This window comes from Castanea sativa, chromosome 8, assembly GCF_040712315.1.
Source record: "Castanea sativa cultivar Marrone di Chiusa Pesio chromosome 8, ASM4071231v1".
Lineage (NCBI taxonomy): Eukaryota > Viridiplantae > Streptophyta > Magnoliopsida > Fagales > Fagaceae > Castanea > Castanea sativa.
In genome coordinates this window covers 54648074-54670486 of record NC_134020.1, presented here as the reverse complement: position 1 = coordinate 54670486, position 22413 = coordinate 54648074, and the positions used below count along the sequence as shown (strand labels likewise).

The 22413-nt window shown below is 37.5% G+C and overlaps 1 protein-coding gene across 1 annotated transcript; it reads left to right on the top strand.

Moving 5' to 3' along the window:
* Positions 1–11224: 11224 nt before the first annotated feature.
* Positions 11225–13623, top strand: LOC142606566 (uncharacterized). The gene is made up of 5 exons (XM_075777883.1): positions 11225–11367; positions 11743–12171; positions 12274–12487; positions 12733–13122; positions 13426–13623. Exons 1-5 carry the CDS (start codon positions 11225–11227, stop codon positions 13621–13623), a joined length of 1374 nt encoding a protein of 457 aa, XP_075633998.1.
* The last annotated feature ends 8790 nt before the right edge of the window (positions 13624–22413 follow it).

Here is a 22413-nt window from a genome sequence, read left to right as displayed (position 1 = left end):
TTTTATGGACTTAAACTAGTGAATTAGCTATGGATTTTGTGTATGGGACTAGAAATTTAAAATTCTACTAGGAAGCAGGATTGAGTGATGAATATTGTTACCTCCTCCCCTTGTAAGGGAAAGTTGGAGGGTGAAGTTGTGGGTTTAAGACGCAGCAGACGTGTGTAATTTTGATAATTGAAAAATTACCTTGGTGGTAGAATGTCCATTACCCTCTTGCGTTAGAAGTGCATCTTGTCCTCTAGCTTCCTTCTCTAAGCGGATGCGAGTAATCAAGGATTCAAGGGACGTCTCCTTTTGCTTATGTTGCATTGATTTTTGGAACTCTTTCCATGATGGTGGTAGCTTGTCAATGATACCAGCCACAATATGGTTGTCTTCAATCTTTATGCCTTCGGATCTAACTTTTGCCATGATCATTTGAAAGTCTCGAACCTGTTCCACAACAAATTTGGTATCCACCATTTGATAACGAAAGAAACAACTAGCTGCATATTTCTTTGCACTAGCCTCTTCGGTGTCATATTTACTTTGTAAAGCTTTCCAAATTTTCTTTGCAAAAGTGTATGTAGTATTATAATAATAATAGAAATGATTTGCAAGACAATTTAAAAGATAATGATGGCATTTATACTCATCTTGTTCATACTTTTTTTTTCTTGATGATTATAGAGTTCATCTTCGGTCATGTCATCAGTAGAAACCTTGTTTGGATTCTTCTCAGTGGGGACATAGGCTACCTTAAGAAGGCTTAGATAGAAAAGGACCTTGGATTCCATCTTTTGAAATGGGCTCCCTTAAAATGGAAGGGCTTGTTGAGATCTCTGACATTGTCATTTGGCTTCTCAGTTGTTGGCTCCATTTTGAATCTCCTTAAAATTGTTAGAGAAATTACCAATAAAATGATATTTTAATTACAATAAAAATATAAATATAAGCAAACAATGTTGGACTAAGGCACGAAAATCTCGCTCTCTTTAGGGAGATTCAAGCCCTTTGCAGTTGGCAAAGCCTAGAAACTAATGTAGCAGAAATTCACTTCTGACTTGTCCATAGCCCAACAGTTTGTTGTGTAGCTCGAACCAACTCTGCATAAGTGGTTGAGCTCAAAGCTCCACCAAAAGAAACACCTTTCTTTGGATGAAGGGTCTCCTACTTGGAATAAAGGGAGGATTTTCTACATAGATGCGCAAAAGGAAGTGGTGGAGGCCTTTGCAGCTCAATTTGCCAAGGACATGGAGTCCTTCCTATTTGCTAGAGCACAAGAACTTGTGGTTGGAGGTCTATTGGCACTTTTCACACCTAGAATTGTGACACATTTATTGGTAAAGAGCTAGACCTTCTAGGATCTTGCCTAATGGACATGGTCAAAGTGGTAAGTAAACAATTGCCTGACTTGTTATGATTTAAAGCAACATCACTTGCACTTAATTCACTACACACACACACACATATATATATAATGAACAACTTGTGAAAAATTTTATATCTATATAGAGTTAGTTTAAAATTCTATTATTTATTAGGGTGCAAAAAGTTGGAAATTATTGTAATTAACCCTTCGATTAGAAATTCTAACCAGGGGGTATAACTAATTTGAAATAAGAAACAAAAAAATGGTTAATTACAATCATTCATATGAGACTTCAAAATTTTTGACCAACACCCTTATTACAAATTAATTTATAATTTCCAATCTGCCATCCAAATTAGTATGTAAAATAATAAATAGTGTATATTTATCTTTCCTAAATTATAAATGCATTTGCAACGCACACTCTAAACCACAGAATTCTACAATCAACATCTTAATTTGGCAATAATCTACCCCTAATTTAATACACTGATTTTTGGATGATGAAGGATATTGCAAATTAATCCGAAACTAGAAAGTTTATTTAAAATTCTATTGTTTAGAATTAGGTAGCATTGCAAATGTCACAAATTTAAAGCTAAATGTCACAAATTCTATCTTGTATAAAAAAAATAAAAATAAAAAGAAGCTAAATAACTACAATTATAGAACATGGGTGTAACTGAGTTTCCATTTTTCAGTGACTATTCTAGGTGGATAGTGAAATACTGGTTCATGAAATATTTCCATGTGGCAAAGATCATGGTTTTTAATTGCAAGGATTATTTAATGAAGCAAAAGTGGAAGCATATTGCAAGGATTATTTGGCAATGTGCCTGCTTATTTCACCACCCCTAAGGAATTGATTGAAAGAAATCGACATTTCAGCTCTAAGAGAATGGAAATATTGAATCACCAGCTAAAGTATCTTACCTTGCATAGTCCCTTAATGTGTTCTTTATACGTAAGATTTGCATTAGAAGGAGTACTCGTAAAGCAGTTTGGTCCACTCTATCCTATTCAGTTTACTTTGGTCCTATTCAGTCCTCCATGTTTCCATTCGGTCCACTTTGTTCCATTTGGTCCATTTGTGTTTACTTTGGTCCATTTAGACCACTTCGATTCATTTTAGTCCACTTCGGTCCATTTTTGTACACTTGCATACACGGAAAAGACATGCTTAGGTTGAGAGTACCTATTCTAAATCCACTTACATACAGGGAAAAGACATGCATACAGGGAAAAGACATTTTTGTACACTTGCATTTTTTTTTTAATAATAATTTTTCATGGATCATATCTTTCTCTCTCCAAATTGTTTTTTTCAAAAGAGCAGATAAGATGCCATAAAGAAAAATATTTTTTATTTAAAAAAAAAATAATAAATAAAATGAAATCTAATAAAAATTCACACTTAATTAATTTTAAATTAATTCTTGTTGGAACCAATCAAAATTAAGTGTTTAAGATAAGACGTGATTTGGCCCATCATGTAGGTGAGCCATGATCATTGAAAATTGATTGTATGATAACTTTTGATCACATGGTCCGATCAAAACCCATGACATACCATTATGATAGTTAGAGTATCAAGATTTGTTTTGTATCACAAATCTGAAGATCTACTGGTTGATTAAATGCAAGTTGTAAAATGGGGTGTCTACAGTAACTAGACTAAATTGACCAAATTGGATTGAATAGATCTAAGAGGACCTTATGGACCAAAATGAACCGAATAGACCGAATAGATCTTATTAGACCGAATTGGAAAAATAGGACCGAATAGAGCTAGGTGGACCAAATTAGACTGTATAGATCGAAGTGGACATAATGGACTGGATTGGACCGAACTGGACCGAATAGACCTAACTGGACCGAATTTTCCAAGTGGACTGTATGAAGTCATGGACCAAATTGGATGAAATAGACCTAACTGAACCAAATTGGCCAAATTGGACTGAATAGACCTAGGTGGACCGAATGGACTATATGGGATTGAATAAACCTAAATGGACAGAATGCACCAAATTGGACCGAATAGACTTAAGTGGATTTTATGAACCAAATTGGACCTAATAGACCTAACTGACCTAATTGGCCAAATTGGACCGAATGGACCTAGGTTGACCGTATGGATCAAATTGGATTGAATACATCGAAGTGGACTGAATGGACTGTATGGACTATGGACCGGATTGGACCAAATGGACTAAACATGACTAAATTGACCAAAGTAGATTGAATGGGACTGAATGGACCGAATTGGATCAAATAAACCCAATTGGACTGAATTGACTGAAGTAGACTAAATGGACTTCATTGAATTGGATTGAAGTAGACTGAAGAGAGAGAGAGAGAGAGAGAGAGAGAGAGAGAGAGAGAGAGAGAGAGAGAGAGAGAGAGAGAGAGAGAGAGAGAATAAAAAGAAATTTATAGAAAATAATATGAGAAGAAAAAAAAGTAAAAATAAAAAATATTGTAAAAAACACCAAATTATCCAAGTCATGTTATGTTATGTAATAAAATAACATTATATTCTTATATACTATCTTTATATATAATGCAATAGGATAATATCTGTGGAATCAAAAAGAAGAAAAAAGATAACAACTTAAAAATATAACTTAATCACATCAACCGAAAGTAGAGATTCAAGTATAACAAAACTTATCAACTTAAAGTAGAGATGCAAAATAAATATTAAAAAAAATGACAAAAAATTTAAATAAAAAAATTTGAGAGAGAGAAATAACCTTATGTTTGTGGGAAAACTATGTATGGAATGAAATTGAGAATTGTAAATTTATAGTAATAGAGGGAATAAGAAAAGCCAAAAATAAAAGAAGATAAATGGATAAAGAAAAAGTGATATTATGATAAATAATAGTGAGAAGATGAAAAGATAAAATGAAGGGGAAAAGTTTGTGAAAATATGACATTAAGTTGGGAAATTAATAAGAGAAAAAAAAAGAGTTAAAAAAAAGAAGAAGATAGAGAAAGTTGGAAATTGGTGGATGATGTAGCTGCTGATGTGGCTCAACAGAAGCGTAACAACAATAAATACTACGCTTTAGCTTTTAGATATATATATATATATATATATATATATATATATAAATTAAAGCTCGATTCACACCATTATATTCGATAAAAGGAGGGAAGCTCCAACAAAAAATTATTGGAAGGTAAAAATACTTCAGAAATGTACTCATTCCTATTCAACTTTTGTTTGCCACTAAATCTAGTCTGTTGAACCATTCTTTGCCATTCATCACAACTAGGGATAGAATTATTTCTAGTGCTCCTTACAAACGTTTCATCCTCTATATGTTTTGAATGGTCTAAAGAGGAAGCAAATATAAGTAAATCTATTACTTATATTACCCAAAAATAATAATAATAATAATACAAGACTTTAATAACGTAAGAAAAATATCATTTTATCAAGAATTTACCAACATTATGCTGAGAATTTGAAATCATAAATGAATTAGCTCCTCTTTTTACACAGAAATGTAACAACAATAAATGCTACGCTTAAACTTTAAGATATATATAGATTAAAGCTCGATTCACACCATTATATTTGATAAAAGGAGGGAAGCTCCAACAAAAAATTATTGGAAGGTAAAAATACTTCGGAAATGTACTCATTCCTATTCAACTTTTGTTTGCCACTAAATCTGGTCTTGCTAAACCATTCTTTGCCATTCATCACAACTAGGGATAAAATTATTTCTAGTGCTCCTTACAAACATTTCATCCTCTATATGTTTTGAATGGTCTAAAGAGGAAGCAAATATAAGTAAATCTATTACTTATATTACCAAAAAAATACAAAAATACAAAACTTTAATAACATAAGAAAAATATCATTTTATCAAGAATTTATCAACATTATGCTGAGAATTTGAAATAATAAATGAATTAGCTCCCCTTTTTACACCAATCTCTCTTTCCAAAGAATTACTGATGTGGACTAAATAGATCAAATGGACCAAATGAATCGAGGTGGACCGTAATTAACCAAAATGGGCGGAATAGACCAAAACGGACTGAAGTGGAATTGACCAAAATGGACCAATATTGGACTGGACTTGTCGCATCAAAGTACCATATGGGTAGGTCAAATAAAATTTGTAGGATACATAGTTACTGATTGATTTAAGGTGGTGGACTCTTTCTTTATTCATTATTATTTTTTTAAGTAATGTCACACACAAATTTTCATATCATTTTTCGACATGTGATTCTATCCAAAATGTATTTGTAAGTTTGAGAAGTTAATATGTTAGAAGGGGAACCCTTAAATAAAAAACCTAGAGGAGGAAGAAATTTAAAAAGAGTGTTGCTGGAACAAATGAAAAAAAGGTAGGTAGGCTCATTATATTTTGAGGTCTAATGTGATAAATTTTAGTATATTTTTAATATATAAATATCAATTATAATTTTTTTCTGGATAGAATATCAATTAAAATTTATTTATTCAATTTGCTATTTTTTTGGGAATCGGTTTATAAAAAGTATGGTATAAAAGTATGACTTTTTTTTTTTTTTTTGGGTTGAAATTACTGTATCACCAAATCTGAGTGGGTTTGTTGACTTTTGTATTTTAGAGTATAGATTGCAAATGTCCTTAGGGTGGATAAGTGTACAATAATCTATTAATTTGGACGGCAAGGTAGACACAAAAAATTAATTTCAAATTAAGTTGTTGATTGTGAATTTTGAAGTTTATGATGAATGGTTGTAATAAATCCTGATTTTTTTTTTCATTTCTATTTCAACTTATTGAAAGTCACACCTATTTATCCAGAATTACCACAACAAGGGTCAAGGAGGAAGAATTGAAAATTCTTTTACTCACCACTTTGGCCATATCCATTAGGCAATATCCCAGAAGGTCCAATTCTGTACCAGAAAATGTGTCTGAGTTGCTCATGACATTAGGGGCAGCAGGTTTGATAACTGCTAGTAGCCCTCCAATGACAAGCTCTTCTGCGCTAGCAAAAAGGAATGACTCCGTGTCCTCTGCAGAATTGAGTTGCATACGCGTCCACAACTTCCTTTGGGGCATTTGTGTAGAAAATCCTCCCTTTATTCCATGCAGGAGAACCTTCATCCATAACTTCTTTAATTTGGGGACCTTCGACAGCCAATTTAGTGCAAAAGAGGAGTGAATAAAAAATTGCACGTAGATTGAAAATAAAATGTCAGCTGTTTCAGAGCTTGAAACTCGAGTTATAGAAACTTGAGATGCTATTTTAAAATTTAGTTTCAAAAACTTGTCAACTAACGAAAATTTTAGCAAAATCATGTTAAATGGAAAAAAAATCCCAACGAGTCCAATCCCCATTTCTTTTAGCCTTCTATTTATTCTCTCTTAAATTCTGAATTTGCTTCTTCTTCTCCATCTCTCAAACACTCTTTCTCCCTAAAAAATTTCAAGAATAATTGAAATTGAAAACAGCCAGGTAAAGGTAATCCATCGTAAAAAAATGATCAAAATCACCTCTAATCTATACCTCAATCTCTCTACAAACATGTGGGTTTTTTTTTTGAGTGAAAACACAGTATTTTTTACATTTAACTGAACTGTTCTAAAGCCTGTCCAACCATAATGGATTTTGGTTTTTTCAATTAAACAACAGGTTTTTCGATTATCTCTACTTTTTATGTAATTTTTGATTTTTAAGTATAATCGGACCAAATTGATGCCCGGTTTCCGGTCAAACTTCCCAGTTCGGTTTTTAAAACCATGAAATCTTGACATTTTTTATTTTTTATATTTGTACTCTCCTCTCAGTGGAGGCTCCAGGAATATTTTTCAGGGTAGTCATTATTGACCAAAATTTAATATAAAAAGAACTTCATATATTGACCAAAACACACATACACATAGTTTGACAATTTTCTTCTAGGAATTTTCTTATTTTGAAATCTTTGCATGATAGTCTCATTATCAATGTTACAAGTTACATCTCTTTAAAAATTTAGTTAGATAAAAAATTTATTGGGAGTTTTCTTTTTGTTTGTAAGGACCTAGTATATTGTTAAAAGAGCCAAAATTTAAAGAAAAAATTTGACTACAAACTTAGTTGTAGTCTAAGATTACAATTCTCATTAAGCAAATTAACATGACTATTGTGGGGATAAAAGGCCCAAGATATGTTTTTGGACCATGGGCTTGGTCCGAGGATGCTTACTTGTCTGAGGACGAATTGACGGTAATAATGATATCAAACTTATAGCCCCAAAAGCAAATGTGGCAGACGAAGTGAATGTAAATAATCCGAGGAGGAGTACCTCTTCGGCTAAGTGCAGTGAGGATCAGGTGGAATGTTATGTTGACTAGAATGATATTTTGGAAGGTCTTGGGGATGAAGATATGTTTCATAAGGGCATAGAGAGCAAGGGCAGCTGGGAAATATCTCAAAAAAAGCTGCTACCACCGCATTGAATGCTCTGTACCTAAGTCTCTGGCCGCATTTATGAGGAAGTGATACCTAAACAATTATTTTCAGCCTTACAGCTATTACCTAAGGACTTCAAGAAAAGGCTGATGAGACAAATATCAAGGAGAGCAGTCTGAATCTACAAGTGGAGAGTAAGAATGGAGGGGAGGAGGAGCTATAAGAAGGAAGAAGGTCCTGTAGAAAAAGGGATTGAGAGATAGAAAGAAAAACACTGTAGACTGGATATTTGTAATTAATCTTTAAGTAAGGAGAAATATAAGCATTTGGTTCTCGGCTTGAATCTGAGGATAAGTTTCATCATATAAACTCCTTCATCCTAGTTGTGTTGTAATCTTGAGCCATTGTTGTTATCATTTAAGCTCATCAGAAACAAGATTTCTAACCTACACTCTATAAATTTATTGTATTGGGCTCTTTGGGCCTATACCCTCCTTCTTGTTGGGCCTAGGCACGAATTGCGACCTTACAATTGGCACCGCCTATGGGAATCTTGGGTTTTTAATGAGTCTGAAGTCTGGTTATGGCAAATTCAGGTCCATACCAAGTAAAGTCTAGGGGGTCCCAGCGTCAAGATGACTTCCACAATCTTAAATAAGGTGGAGACCGGGAAGGAAATGTAATACCATCCATACTAGTAGGAGTCAGTCACGAGGTGGAAGTAAAGTCTCCCGTGGGGAGAATGCCAAGGCCATGCAGTTGGAGATTGACTATTTGAAGAGAAAGTTACGTTAGGAACGACGAAGGCGGATTTAGTCCATTTCTGACTCTTCTTCTGGTGAGAATGAAAATGAGGAGGACAACTATAGGCCAAGGTCAAGAACTCCCCCTAGTGAGTCTTACTCGTATGAAGATAATAGCCCCCATAACCGCCAGAATAGGAATTCGTCCAGCAGGAGCTTGGGAACTGATGCTATAAGTAGGGCACTCAATCAAATTTCTAAGTCACCCTTCACATGTAAGATTGAAAGGGGAAAACTTCCTCGGCGTTTTGCTCAGCCAACATTCACCATGTATAATTGTCGAACTGACCCTGTGGAACACGTAAGTTATTTCAACTAGAGGATGGTTGTGCACTCCAAGAATGAGGCGTTGATGTGCAAGGTTTTTCCATCTATCTTGGGGCCTGTCGTGATGAGGTGGTTTGATGGCCTGGGATCAGGATCTATTGATTCCTTTAAGGAACTCACCCAGGCATTTAGATCTCGCTTCATTACATGCAATAGAGTCCCTCAGCCTTTAGATTCTTTGTTGTCTATGGCTATGCGAGAGGGTGAAACCTAAAAAATGTACACAGATAGATATTGGGAGATGTTTAATGAGATTGATGGGTATTTTGATGATGTGGTCATTAGAACTTTCAAGGTCGGCTTACCAGCCGAGCATGGTTTAAGGAAGTCTTTAACTAGGAAAGTAGTTAGTAGTGTGTGCTAGCTCATGGACCATATTGATAAGTATAAGTGAGTTGAGGAGGATCAACAGTTAGGTAAAGGAAAGGTGAAGGTGGTCTTTCAGGATAGGAGGGACTTTAGGTCGGACAAATATAACGATAATCATCCTTGGCGGGATTTCACCAGGCAGATTGCGGCTGGTATTGTGTCACAAGCTGTCAACACAGTGTTCTGAGAGCCAGTTCATCAAATTCTGGAGAAGATTAAGAATGAGCCCTACTTTAAATGGCCTATCAAGATGAGTGGAGACCCCACAAGACGTAACCGGAACCTTTATTGTCAATATCACCAAGAGCGAGGACATACCACTAAGAATTGCAGAAATTTGTGGTATCATTTGGAGTAATTGGTTAAAGATGGAAGGTTGCAACAGTTCCTATATAGGCCCAATGGGCAAGTCGGTCATACAGGCTCAAGTACTCAAGGGAACACCTCTTCAAGGCCTCCGTTGGGCATCATTAATGTCATCTTTGGGACTCCTGGAAGGACGGATTCGTGTCTTTCCCGGGTAATGACTGTGGCTCGGAAATTACTCGAGACCTATAACCATGAGTTGAAGAGGGCTAAGGTTGCACTAAAACTGGCTTTGAGTTTCTCAGAGAAGGATAAGGTTGGAACTATACAACCACATGATAATGCTCTGGTGGTCACACTCAGGATAGGGGGTATGATGTAAGACGTGTAATGGTGGATCAAGGTAGTGGGGCAAAAATTATGTACCCCTATTTGTATAAAGGCTTAGGGTTAAAACCAGAAGATTTGACTAGTTATGATTCACCTCTAGTAGGTTTCAATGGAAAGATGGTTATACCAATGGGGCAAGTCAAGTTACCGATACAAATAGGGTCAGAAGTTGTAGAGGTCAACTTCATAGTGATGGATATCTATTCTCCATACACAGCCATTGTGGCGAGACCCTGGGCTCATGCCATGGGGGCTGTCCCTTCCACTTTGTATTTGAAGGTGAAATATCCATCCGGGGGCCGGGTTGAAGAGCTGATTGAAAGCCAGTCTACAGCGAGGCAATGTATGGTGGCTGCAGTTAGACATCAGTCTAGAGGTGGGTCCTCGGCATCAGATGATCATGATTTGTAGCAATTAAAGGAGCCGGCGTTATCAAGAAGTCTATCAATGGAAGCCGAATGTGAAGCTTTAGAGCAAGTTTCTATAGGTGATGATAAAGAAAAGTATTTTTAGATAGGCACATAGCTGCCTCCTCAAGAGAAAGAGGAATTGGTGAAGTTCCTTAAGAGAAACCTAAATATTTTTGCTTGGAATGCTTATGAGGCCCCGGGGGTCGATCCGAGCTTCATTCTTCATCATTTGAATGTCAGCCCCGCTGTTGTACCGAGAAAGCAACCACCTGGTGATCATCTAAAGAACATTCTGAAGCTATCAAAGAAGAAATAATTAAGCTCAAGCAAGCAGGAGCTATCAAAGAAGTGTTTTATCCTGATTGGTTGGCCAATACGGTAGTGGTTAAGAAGAAAAATGGCAAATGGCGGGTATGCGTAGACTTTACTGATTTGAATAAAGCGTGTCCCAAAGATCCTTTCCCCATGCCTCACATTGATCAGTTGGTGGATGCCATGGCTGGGCATCCTTAGATGAGTTTCCTAGATGCTTTTCAAGGTTATCACCAAATACCTTTGGCTTTGGACGATCAAGAGAAAACAGCCTTCGTCACTCCTACAGGAAATTATCATTATAAGGTAATTCCTTTCGGTTTGAAGAATGTAGGAGCTACTTACCAAAGGATGATGACTAGGATTTTCAAATCACGGTTGGGGAAGAGCATTGAAGTTTATGTGGATGACATGGTGGTAAATAGTAAGATGGTGTCTGAGCATGTTGGAAATCTTGAAAATGTCTTTGAGACACTAAGGAAGTATAAGTTGCGCCTAAATGCTTCCAAATGCTCTTTTGGCGTGGGATCTGGTAAATTCATGGGCTTCATGGTTACACATCTTGGAATCGAAGTTAATCCTGATCAAGTTAAGGCAATTAACAGTTTGCAGCCACCTCGTAATCCTAAGGAAGTTCAGAGATTGACAGGAATGATGGCTGCTTTAAATCGGTTTATTTCTTGGTCTGCAGATAGATGTAGGCCTTTCTTCTAGTTGCTGAATAAATGGAAGGGATTTGAATGGACTGGGGAGTGTGTTTTGGCTTTTCAACAGCTCAAAGAATATCTTTCTCGGCCACCTATTATGTCTAGGCCTGAGGCAGATGGGGTATTGTTTGCTTATATCACTGTAGTTTCCCATGCTATTAGCTTGGTACTAATAAGAGTTGACAACGGTGTTCAGAGGCCGGTCTATTATGTAAGTAAGTCGTTGCACGAAGCTGAGATCCGCTACTTACTGCTGGAAAAAGCCATTTTGGCAGTGGTGCCTGCCACGTGAAAGCTTCCCCATTACTTCTAGTCTCACACAGTTGTGGTCCTAACCCAACTCCTGCTCAGGTCTCTACTTCCAAGTGCTGATTATACGGGAAAAATTGCCAAGTGGGGAACAAGTCTGGGAGCTTTTGATATAAAGTACATTCCACGCATCTCTGTGAAAGGTCAAGTCCTTGCTGACTTGGTAGCCGAGTTCGCTGAGCCCTCATTAGAAGAACATATGAAGAGATCTGACATAGATGAAAAATTAGTTGGCATGATCTCCTTGAAGGAATCTCTATTGTGGAAGGTGTACGTGGATGGTGCAGCAAATCAAAGAGGATCTGAAGTGGGGCTAGTTATAATATCTCCAGATAAGATTGTCATTGAAAAGTCCTTAAGAATGGGTTTTTCGGCCATGAATAATGAAGCCGAATATGAAGCTTTGCTAATAGGGATAACTATGGTTCAGAAAATGGGAGGGAAGAACGCAGGAATATTTAAGTCAGGCTGGTTGTAGGCCAGAGACTCGAGAATGCAGGAATATTTAAGTCAAGTTCAATGTTTGCAATCAAATTTTGAATCTTTCACTTTAGTGCAAATTTCTAGAAACAGGAACACTCATGCCGACTCTCTAGCCACCTTGGCAATGTCCTCGGCACAGAGTTTACCTTGGGTTATTTTAGTGGAAGATTTGTATAAGCCTACTAAGATAAATGTGGACGTAGTCCGTGTTCATCATATCAAAGTGGGACCTAGTTGGATGGACCCCGTTGTGCTGTATCTTAAAGAGAATATCTTACCTGAGGAAAAGTCTGAAGCTGACAAAGTACGTAGGAAGGCTCCTCGGTTTTGGCTGTCCGAGGATCAAAAGTTGTACAAGCGCTATTTTTTTGGACCATATCTGCTGTGTATGTACCCTGAAGCAACAAAGTTGCTTCTAGAATAATTGTATGAGGGGATTTGTGGAAGTCATATAGATGGAAGATCCTTGTCTCATAGAGCCCTTACTCAAGGATATTGGTGGCCTAATATGCAGAAGGAAGCACTAGAGTATGTAAAAAGTGTGACCAGTGTCAGAGGTTTGCTCCCAATATTCATCAACCAGGAGGAGTTCTTAATTCTCTCTCCAGTCCTTGGCCTTTCGCTCAATGGAGTTTGGATATTGTAAGACCCTTCCCCAAGACAACAGGGAATAAGAGATTTTTGCTAGTCGGCATGGATTACTTTACTAAATGGGTTGAAGCCAAGCCACTATCAAATATCAGGGATTTGGACGCAAGAAGATTTGTCTGGAAAAATATTGTCACTCGGTTTGGAATTCCTCATACCCTTATCTCGGATAATAGTGTTCAGCTTGATAGTAAGGTCTTTAGAAGATATTGCTGTGATCTGGGTATTACAAATAGATATTCCACTCCGGTTTATCCACAAGGAAATGGACAAGCCAAGGTTGTTAATAAGGTAATTGTTAATGGGCTTAAGAAGAGGTTGGATGATGCTAATGGGAGATGGGTGGAAGAGCTGCCACATGTCCTTTGGACCTACAGAACTACACCCCGTAGGTCCACAGGAGAAACTCATTTTTCAATGACTTATGGGGCTAAAGCAGTAATTCTTCTAGAGACAAGTTTCCCAACGCTGAGGTCGAGCTCTTTTAGCCCGAGTAGCAATAATGGATTGTTAAAGAAGAGTATAGATTTGGTTGAAGAATGGAGGGAAAATGATATGGTTTAGCTAGCATATTATCAGCACAAACTTAAACAGGGTTATGACTTGAACGTAAAGTTGAGACCACTGGCACCAGGGGATTTGGTGTTAACGAAGGTTTTGGGTACAGCAAAAAATCTAGCTTGGGGAAAACTAGGGCCAAACTGGAAAAGGCCATATCGCATCACCTCAGTAGTTAGAATAGGGGTTTATTATCTTGAAGATCTGGATGAAAAGGTTGTACCACATCCCTAGAATGTAAATAACTTGCGAAAGTATTATTATTAATGAAATATTTTCCAGTTCTATATAGCCTATTACTTTATTACTTTATACGTTACATTTATTATTTCTAAGAATCAAATAGAACATTGGCTACGCCTGGCTCCTCGGACCACATACCTTGGAAAAATGTTGTCTACTCAATAGTTGATTACATCCGTTATGAATTTAGAGATGTTTGTTTTAGTATTATTGTTTATGTAAATATTAAAATGGGGCGTGTTTCACTGTCCTACTAAATGAATGCTAAGGAAAATAGAAATTACACAAAGGAAGAGCACAATCATAAACAAACACCATGAATAAAGAACTTGTAATTCTCATTAATATAAGCCTCGTGAAGGGGCAATTTGCTTACAAAAAATCCCATTACATATAGGGGCAAAAGGCCATCCACAAGGAAAAGGTATAAAAATAAAATTACAAAAGAAAGGGAAAAATGGCCACGAAAGGAATAAAACCCTAGGGACTAGGCTTTAGTCAGGGGAAGAAGGTCTTCTTTTTTGTTCAGCTGAGAGGTAACAGCATCCTTGCCCTAGGACCCCACCTCCTTGGATTTGGCCTCTACCTCCTTCACCTTGACCACTGCATCCTTGGCCTTGGCAGCTTCCTTGGTCTCTACAGGAAGCTTGACTTCCTTACCTTGCCTTTATCCTACTCCACCCCATCCTTTTGGCTCTAGTCGCCAACTTGGCTAGATCCATTGGAGGCCTCAGGGGGAGGAGGAGGGAGGTCCTGTGCAGTCGTGAGCTGCTCAGAAGATTCTAAGGCAGTGGTAGAGGGAAGTGTAGAGGCAGTTGGGACTTCACGAATATCGGGATGGTAGTATACGCTCCCAGGCTACCTCCATTCCGAGGTAGCAAGGACCCCTACAAGGTTGAGGGCTTTTTCCTAAGTCTCCTTGCAGTAATCCCTGCATACCTCGGCCAACTTCTCAGCTAATTGAATCTCGGTTTCTTCAACTCCTTGGTTTTATGAAGCTTGCCATAAGGTCTTCGCAGCTTCCTCAGCTGCCCAAGCAGTGGTATTGGCTTTCTCCAGCTCGGCCTTAAGGTCCAGAACCATCTTCTGCTAACTGGCTAGGTCTATCTGTTTGAGATGGAGTTGTTTGAGTTGATCTTCAGCCTGCCTCTAAGCACTATCTATACCGAATTCAGCGCTCTTCTGCGCTCTCTCCTTGGCAATCAATTTATCCGCCAACTCTTTTTTCTCTTCCTTCAAGGTCCCCAGGGCCTTGATGGTCTCAATATGGGCTTGGATCTCGGTGTTGGTCTCCTTCTTAGCATCCTTGATCCATTCCTCAGCAATAAAGACTTCTTGGATTACCTGCACAAGAATAGTAATACTTCCATAAAAAAAAAAAAAAAAGATGATAAAAAGTGCTTTAGCGTTTATCTAACTAATATGATAGTGGGACTTACCATAGCAAGATCTCTCTTCAGCGACATAAAGAGGTTTAGCTGCCTCATATGCTTCAAAGCGTCCATGTCCTTTGGTAGAAGGAGAGGCTACTTCAGGGCTTCAGCGATGTAGGCCAAATGCCTTCTCTGAAATTCTCTAATGGAGGCATTCAAAGGGATGACATCCCCCTTTACCTCCAGCCGAGGAGCTCAAATGCGTTGTTGGCGCACCTCGCGAATAGTTGTCTCCTCCCTATTATCTGTAGGAGCAACTTATTTGTCTTTGGCCACTTTCTGTTGTTTAGCCCCCTTTGGGAGAACCACTTGTCCCTCCTCTAGTTTCTGCTCCTTCCTTTTCTTCTTCAGGTTATCCATAAGGAGCAGGCCGGTTCTGATTGTGGTTGTGGGAGGGGGAAGGTTGGATGGAAGGGTGGGCGGAAGTTGGGTTTTTGGGGCCTTTTTGGATGATGACCTTTTCTGCCTACCAGCCATTATTTCCTTTAAACCTTTCCTCTAATTCAAAGCCATCGATTCTTCCTCAGCCTCGCTATCTACCTTGGCGATTATCAAAGGAGGAAAATTGGTTGTTGACCTGTCGAGTTCACTCTCGGAGTCTGAAAGGTTGATAGGATTAATCCGCTCCTCTTCTTCATTCTCTAGTTGGAATTTGTTTATTTCTTCCTCGAGTGACAAATGTGAGGAGGTAGATTCCTCCCTGGAGGCTGTTACTTCGGGGCGTACAGGGGGGATTGCTTTTATTGGGCGTGCGAGAAGGAGGAGAGGAGGTTCGTTAGGCAGTTCTCATGAGGCAAGAAATCCTACTTTAGAGACGTCTATTCTTTGGCGCCTACGGTCACCCACTGTGATTGCGTTACATACATCTTGGAAGACAGTCGATATGGGTTCAAAGCCCAGGATGAGATGGACTGCCCTCAACTGTCCGTCTTCACTTACAAACACCTCAGGCCTTAAAACTCTGTTGAGATCTTTGACGTTGGTTAGGCTCAAGCGGGGCGCTACGTGTTGCCTGTCTGCAAAAACATCCAAGAAGCCAATCATGGTCAGACCAATAACATCCGCCACCAAAAGGAAACTAATATACAACAAAAATATGAATGATAAAGTTAGAGGATCTAAACCCCATGCCAAGGGGCCTAACCTTATGGAGTCACACCTGGTGTTCCCTCATCGATTGGGCAGTGAAGACCGTTGTGCCACTCTCTGGAGGCAATTAGGTAGTCGTCCTTCATGCTCTTGTTAGATTTGGGAAGACACGACACAAGCCTAACAACGCTAGATCTAGACTTGAGGTAATACCCCGAGTCAGTAAGTGAGTGATACTCATACATATGGACAACATCATGCCATGTGAGTTTCAAACCCCTCTGCTCATTAAGAGCGTCGACATTACATAAGATTCTAAATACCTTAGGTGCACATTGGTGCGGACACAACCTATGGTTATATAAGTAATCTCGAGTTACACCCCCCATGGGAAGTGTCATTCCTTCTTCTATGAATGCAATTATGGGAATGATGACTTCCCCTTCTTCCCTATGGGTATATATTTGGTCTGGGGCGCAATATCTCAAACCAACTCCTAGGGGAATGTGGTATTTGGCTCGAAAGCCCTCTATACCAGCAAGAGTGTCTACTAGGTCTTTGAATCTACCCATTTAAACAAAATAAAAATGAAGATTTTGAAAAAGGGGAAAAGATTAATAGGCTGAGGAGAATGGCTGAGGAGAAAAAGAATCTAGGAGCGTGAAAACTTACAAGGGGAAGAACAGATGACTCTTCAGGAACTTCTTGGGAACTAGGAAAGTAAGGGATTCTTAAGGGCTAACTGGTTTGTGAAATAATGAGAAGATTGTATCCTCCCAAACGTTTTATATGAGAGGCGTGATAGAGCGGGAGTTATCCCGCTAAAAATTTAGGGAGAGATTCTGACCATGGGATTCACATCGCACCATTGAAAGTGCAGGATAAGGAGTCGCTTGGAGCATTTAATGGGGGCATCGCGGGCTTTGAAGCGTCAGAAACAGTTTCAAAAATGGGAAACGACATTCTCATATGTGGAAATTTGAGAGGCATGTAGAAGTTGTTGTGTTAGGTCAAAACCCAAATTTTCTCCTCGGATGGGGGAGAAAAATGAAGTTTTGGGGGGCTATTATGGAGATAAAAGGCCCAAGATATGTTTTTGGGTCATGGGCTTGGTCCGAGAACACTTACTTGTCCGAGGACGGATTGACGGTAATAATGATATCAAACTTACAGCCCCAAAAGCAAATGTGGCGGACGAAGTGAATGTAAATAATCTGAGAAGGAGTACCTCCTCGGCTAAGTGCAGTGAGGATAAGGTGGAACGTCATGTTGACTAGAATGATATTTTGGAAGGTCTTGGGGATGAAGATATGTTTCATAAGGGCACAGAGAGCAAGGGCAGTTGGAAAATATCTCAAAGAAAGCTACTACCATCGCATTGAATGCTCTGTACCTAAGTTTCTGGCCGCATTTATGAGGAAGTGATACATGAACAGTGATTTTCAGCCTTATACCTATTACCTAAGGACTTCAAGAAGAGGCTGATGGGACAAGTATCAAGGGGAGTAGTCTGAATCTACATGTGGAGAGTAAGAATGGAGGGGAGGAGGAGCTATAAGAAGGAAAAAGGTCCTGTAGAAAAGGGGATTGAGAGATAGAAAGAAAAACACTGTAGACTGGATATTTGTAATTAATCTTTAAGTGAGGAGAAATATAAGCATTTGGTCCTCGGCTTGAGTCTGAAAAATAAGTTTCATCATATAAACTCGTTCATCCTTGTTGTGTTGTAATCTTGGGTCATTGTTGTTATCGTTTAAGCTCATTGGAAACAAGATTTCTGACCTACACTCTATAAATTTATTGTATTGGGCTCTTTGGGCCTATACCCTCTTTCTTGTTGTCCTAGGCACGAATTGCGACCTTACAACTATATATTTTTAAAATTTAACCGTTGAATTGCATGTTCTTTATGTTCTTAAAACACATGTCAAATTCCACGTCTATCGGATGTTATTTATTATTTAATCTATAAACTTAATTTTTTATGTAATTTTAGACTACAAAAACTCAAAATTTAAAGAATTGATTAATTACATAACTATTGATCTTTGACTTTCTGGAAATTTTGCAAATATGGAGGATATAAGAAGAAAATGTAATCCAATTTCCAATGGTGAATTTTTCATAATTCATATCCAATAAAAAAAATATTGAGTGGAGTTGTAGTTTTAGTCTACAATTAAGTTAGTTGCCAAATTTTGTCCAAAATTTGATTATGTTGAGCATAAAAAATTTTAGAGCCCTCACAAATATTTTTTAAGGATAATAAAATCTAAATATTTTTTAAATTTATATATAATAATTAATTTTTTTACCAGGTCAAGGTGGTCCTATGACCACCATGTGGAGCCACTCCTCTCATCTTATTTGTGATCCATTTGTTGTGATACATTTACGAAAATATTGGTTTGTTATTTTATGACCTATAACAAAGCACCCACACAAAAAAAAAAAAAAAAAAAAAAGAGAAAAGAAAAGAATAGACATATAGCATTATTGGATTGCCTTTAGGAATGGCAACGGGTCGGGTTCAGGCCGAGTTTTTTGACACCTAAACCCGATCCGTGACACCGGACTCGACCCGATTATTAAATGGATTTTTTTTACGGGACCCAAACTCGCCCCGCCGGGCCCTGCGGGCCCCGTCCAGCCACTTCTGCTGTCTATTCAGAAGCCCAATCCAATCCAATCATTTAAAAAAAAAATTACAAACACAGAAATCACAACCACAAACTATTTTGATCACAAATATAAACAAAAATACAAATCACACCTATCAAAAAAAAAAAAATACAAATCACAAGCAGAAACTATTTTCAATCTTCAATATGATATTGTTTCTAAAACGAAACAATATCATATTGAAGATTGAAAATAGTTTTTGTTTGTGATTTGTATTTTTTTTTTTTTTTTTAGCATGTCATCAACCAATGACTGATTAGCACGATTCTACAAGTCAAAATAAGAGTTTGAAATGATAAATCAAGTTTGGCTATCAGTCACCAGACAAATTATAACATTTAAATTTAAATAAGAAAGAACATTGCTATGTGTGTGCGTGTGCCAGTCCTTAAACCATGGACCCTTTGGTTTGCATTCATCACACCAAGCCAACAAAATACCAAATAAAAGAAATGGAATCATCAATTGAAAAAGAGCTCTCGCATTAGAAATGTATTGTACAGGGATTTGCATCCAAACTGAACTACATGCGAGACAACATAGTATAGAACTAAAACGATGCTACTTCACAACGATAATCACCTTGTGGCTAACGGCGCCGTTTCAGTCTCGCTGTCAGATTTGGATTTGTATTGTGGTTTGTTCGAAGATTAGCAAAAGTAGGTGGCCAGCGGCAGTGTGTGGGAGCCTCTATGAGAGTGAGAGAGAGAGAGGGGCAGCTGAGAAGTGAGGGTGAGGGACTGAGGGTTAGGGTTAGGGTTTGGGAAATGAAACTGATAGGAGAAAAAGAGTATTTATATCTAGGTTTTTAAAATAAAAAAATATTATATATGTATATGGGTCGGGTATGCATAAAACCCAAACCCGACCCGATCCGACCAGGACTCATTCCGGGTTTTTTTTTTTTTTTTTTTTTTTTTTTAAATCCATATATCGGACTCGGTAAAATTCGTTCCATTAAAATTGGACCGGGCCGGACCGAGGACCCGCAGGTTGGGCTTTTATTGCCAACCCTTTTGCCTTGCTCATGATTTTGAGTAACCATGTGCAACAAACACAAACGGAAACAAAAGCAAAAGAAGATTAGCTAGGAAGGTAATTGGTAAGTTAATGCCAGGCAGTCAGTATTGGGCAATAGCTAGCCAGATTCTAGTGGAATTTGTGGCTATGAGAAGGGCCAGGTATTCAAAGAAAAAAACAAAAACAAAAAGGTGATTGGAAAGGTATCTCATGATATTTGCTCAGACTAAATCCAAAAAATATAAAGAATTTACTTTAGAAAAAGGAAAAAGAAGCAAACTTTTGAAAAAGAAAATACAATTAAAACAACCATGGGGCCTAAATTTGGTGGCAATGATGGCCTACTACTTGCTAGAGGCGTGTGAGTTTCTTAGTGCTATCTAAAAGCAAGCTTTTTTTTTACCCAAAAAAAAAAAAAAAAGGCAAGCTTTTGATTTTGAAGCATAAAAATACAATTTTCTCAAAGGTGCGATTGTTTCAGTGTAAAATATTTTTCGAGTGTAAAATAATTTTAAGTGAAAATATTTTCTAGTGTTTGGTTGCATTTTAAAAATTATATTAGAAAATAATTTCAAGTGTTTGGTAATATTTTAAAAATGCAAAATTTTTACTAATTTTTCACATTTTCTCAGTTATTTTCTCACATTCCAAACAAATTTTATAATAGAAAATTGCAATCCATCAACTTTTAAACAAACAAAAATCAAAACAATAACATTCTGGGCAAGTAAATCATTCGGTCAAACTGAGAGAGAGAGGAGGAAGAGAGAGTCTATGGCGTGATCTTGCGCCTCGATCTTGCCGGCGTGATCTCGCACCTCGATATCGCCGGCGCGAGCTCGACGGCGAGGCCTTGGGCTGAGGACGATGATCTAGGCATCAGGGGAATGATCTGACTGGATTAGGGGTGGGTGGTCGGAGTTTGTGACTTTCCCTCTAGCTCTCTCTCTCTCTCTTTTCTGGTGTAAGACTCTGAAAAATGGATTTTGAAGGTAAAATAAAACTGTAAATCGTTTTACGGGTGAAGGGGCTGTATTTTACGGTTAAAGGAAATCATTTTCAAGTTGATCATATTTTCCATGCGCATCCAAACACACGTGATGGTGTAAAATAATTTCCTGAAGTTGTTTACCGTCGAAACAAACGGAGCCTAAAGCTTACCCCGGTAAAAAAAAGTGGATTTAGTTTAAATTACTCTCCATCATTGAAGTATATATTGATTCAGAAAGCAAAAAATCTATATATCCTCCTTCCCACTTCTGAAACCCATTGTTTTTTTTTTCTTTTTATTTAATAAGAAAGCATGGCCGGGGATAGACATGGCAATACGGGTCAGAATTTTCTGACTCGACCTAAAAAATACCTGACTCGAAGCAAAAATGGGTTGACCCATGACCCGACCCGTTTTTTTGCGGGTCAATCCAACCTGACCCGGATAACCCGTGACCCGATCTGTTAAAAAAAATTTACTAAAAAAATATTTAAATTACGTGATACTAGGTGCATAAAGCACAAAGTATCAAAACTCATAGTCTATATATTATAGATATGAAGTCATAAACAAGTAAAACTGTTGTCAAGACATGAGAGAATGACTATTTGAGCTTTTTTTTTTTTTTTTTGCTAAGACTATTTGAGCTTCATCACAACCAATAAGAGCTAAGCTTCACAAATCATGGACATGACATGGGAAAATGAGTTATGAGACAAGACAACCATTTAAAACAAAATCTCATTCAATACTAGCTATAGTCCATTGTCCAAAGCCAAAGGCACACATAATGCACAAACCTGAAAGTTGAAACGTGACAACCTTGAGCTACAATTTGCAAGTATGAATATTTGTAGTGCTAAATCTGCTACCAACGGTGAGTAGATTGAGATTGAGGTGTAATTCTTATAAAATATTTACTTATTCTTTTTACTTAATATGTTATATTTATTTTAAATTTTTTTTTTGTTTAGTTTATCTTTCTAAGTAATCTAACTTTAATATTATTTTAAATGCAATAGGAATATGTACACTTAAGAAGACCAATAATTTGCTACTTTACTAGCTTACTTGTTTTGTTTGTTTTAAGATCTATTTCTTTTTGAAGATGTAAACTTGTAATTATATGCATTTTGACAGTGAACTATTAACATTGAAGATTTTTTCCATCATGAATTTATGACTATATATAATTTTTGTCATGCTCAAAACTGTCAGAATTGGAAGAATATTAACAAGTGGCATTAAGTGCAATTCATTTGCTTAATTGATTTTATTCATTCTCTCTAAACAAGTTGTCATTGATTTATTTTTGTAATTGAAAAAAAAAACTTGTTTGAAAAATATAGGTCAACCCGACCCGACCCGACCCGCAACCCGTTTGACAAGTTTAAAAATGACCCGTTTGACGCGTAAACTCGATTGACCCGACCCAAATCCGACCTGACCCGTCCGTTTTGCCATATCTAGCTGGGCCTCCACATGGTTGAATTATTAACAATATGGGGTCATAACTGACATTTTGTCCAAAAAAAAAGTAATAAAGACATTGTTGAATTATTGGCA

Coding starts and splice junctions, on each gene's coding strand:
- LOC142606566 (XM_075777883.1), top strand. CDS start 11,225: ATGGGCTTCATGGTTACACATCTTGGAATCGAAGTTAATCCTGATCAA. Junction 11,368..11,742: donor TTAAATCGGTTTATTTCTTG/GTCTGCAGATAG, acceptor ACTCCTGCTCAG/GTCTCTACTTCCAAGTGCTG. Junction 13,123..13,425: donor AAGCCAAGGTTGTTAATAAG/GTAATTGTTAAT, acceptor AAACTTAAACAG/GGTTATGACTTGAACGTAAA.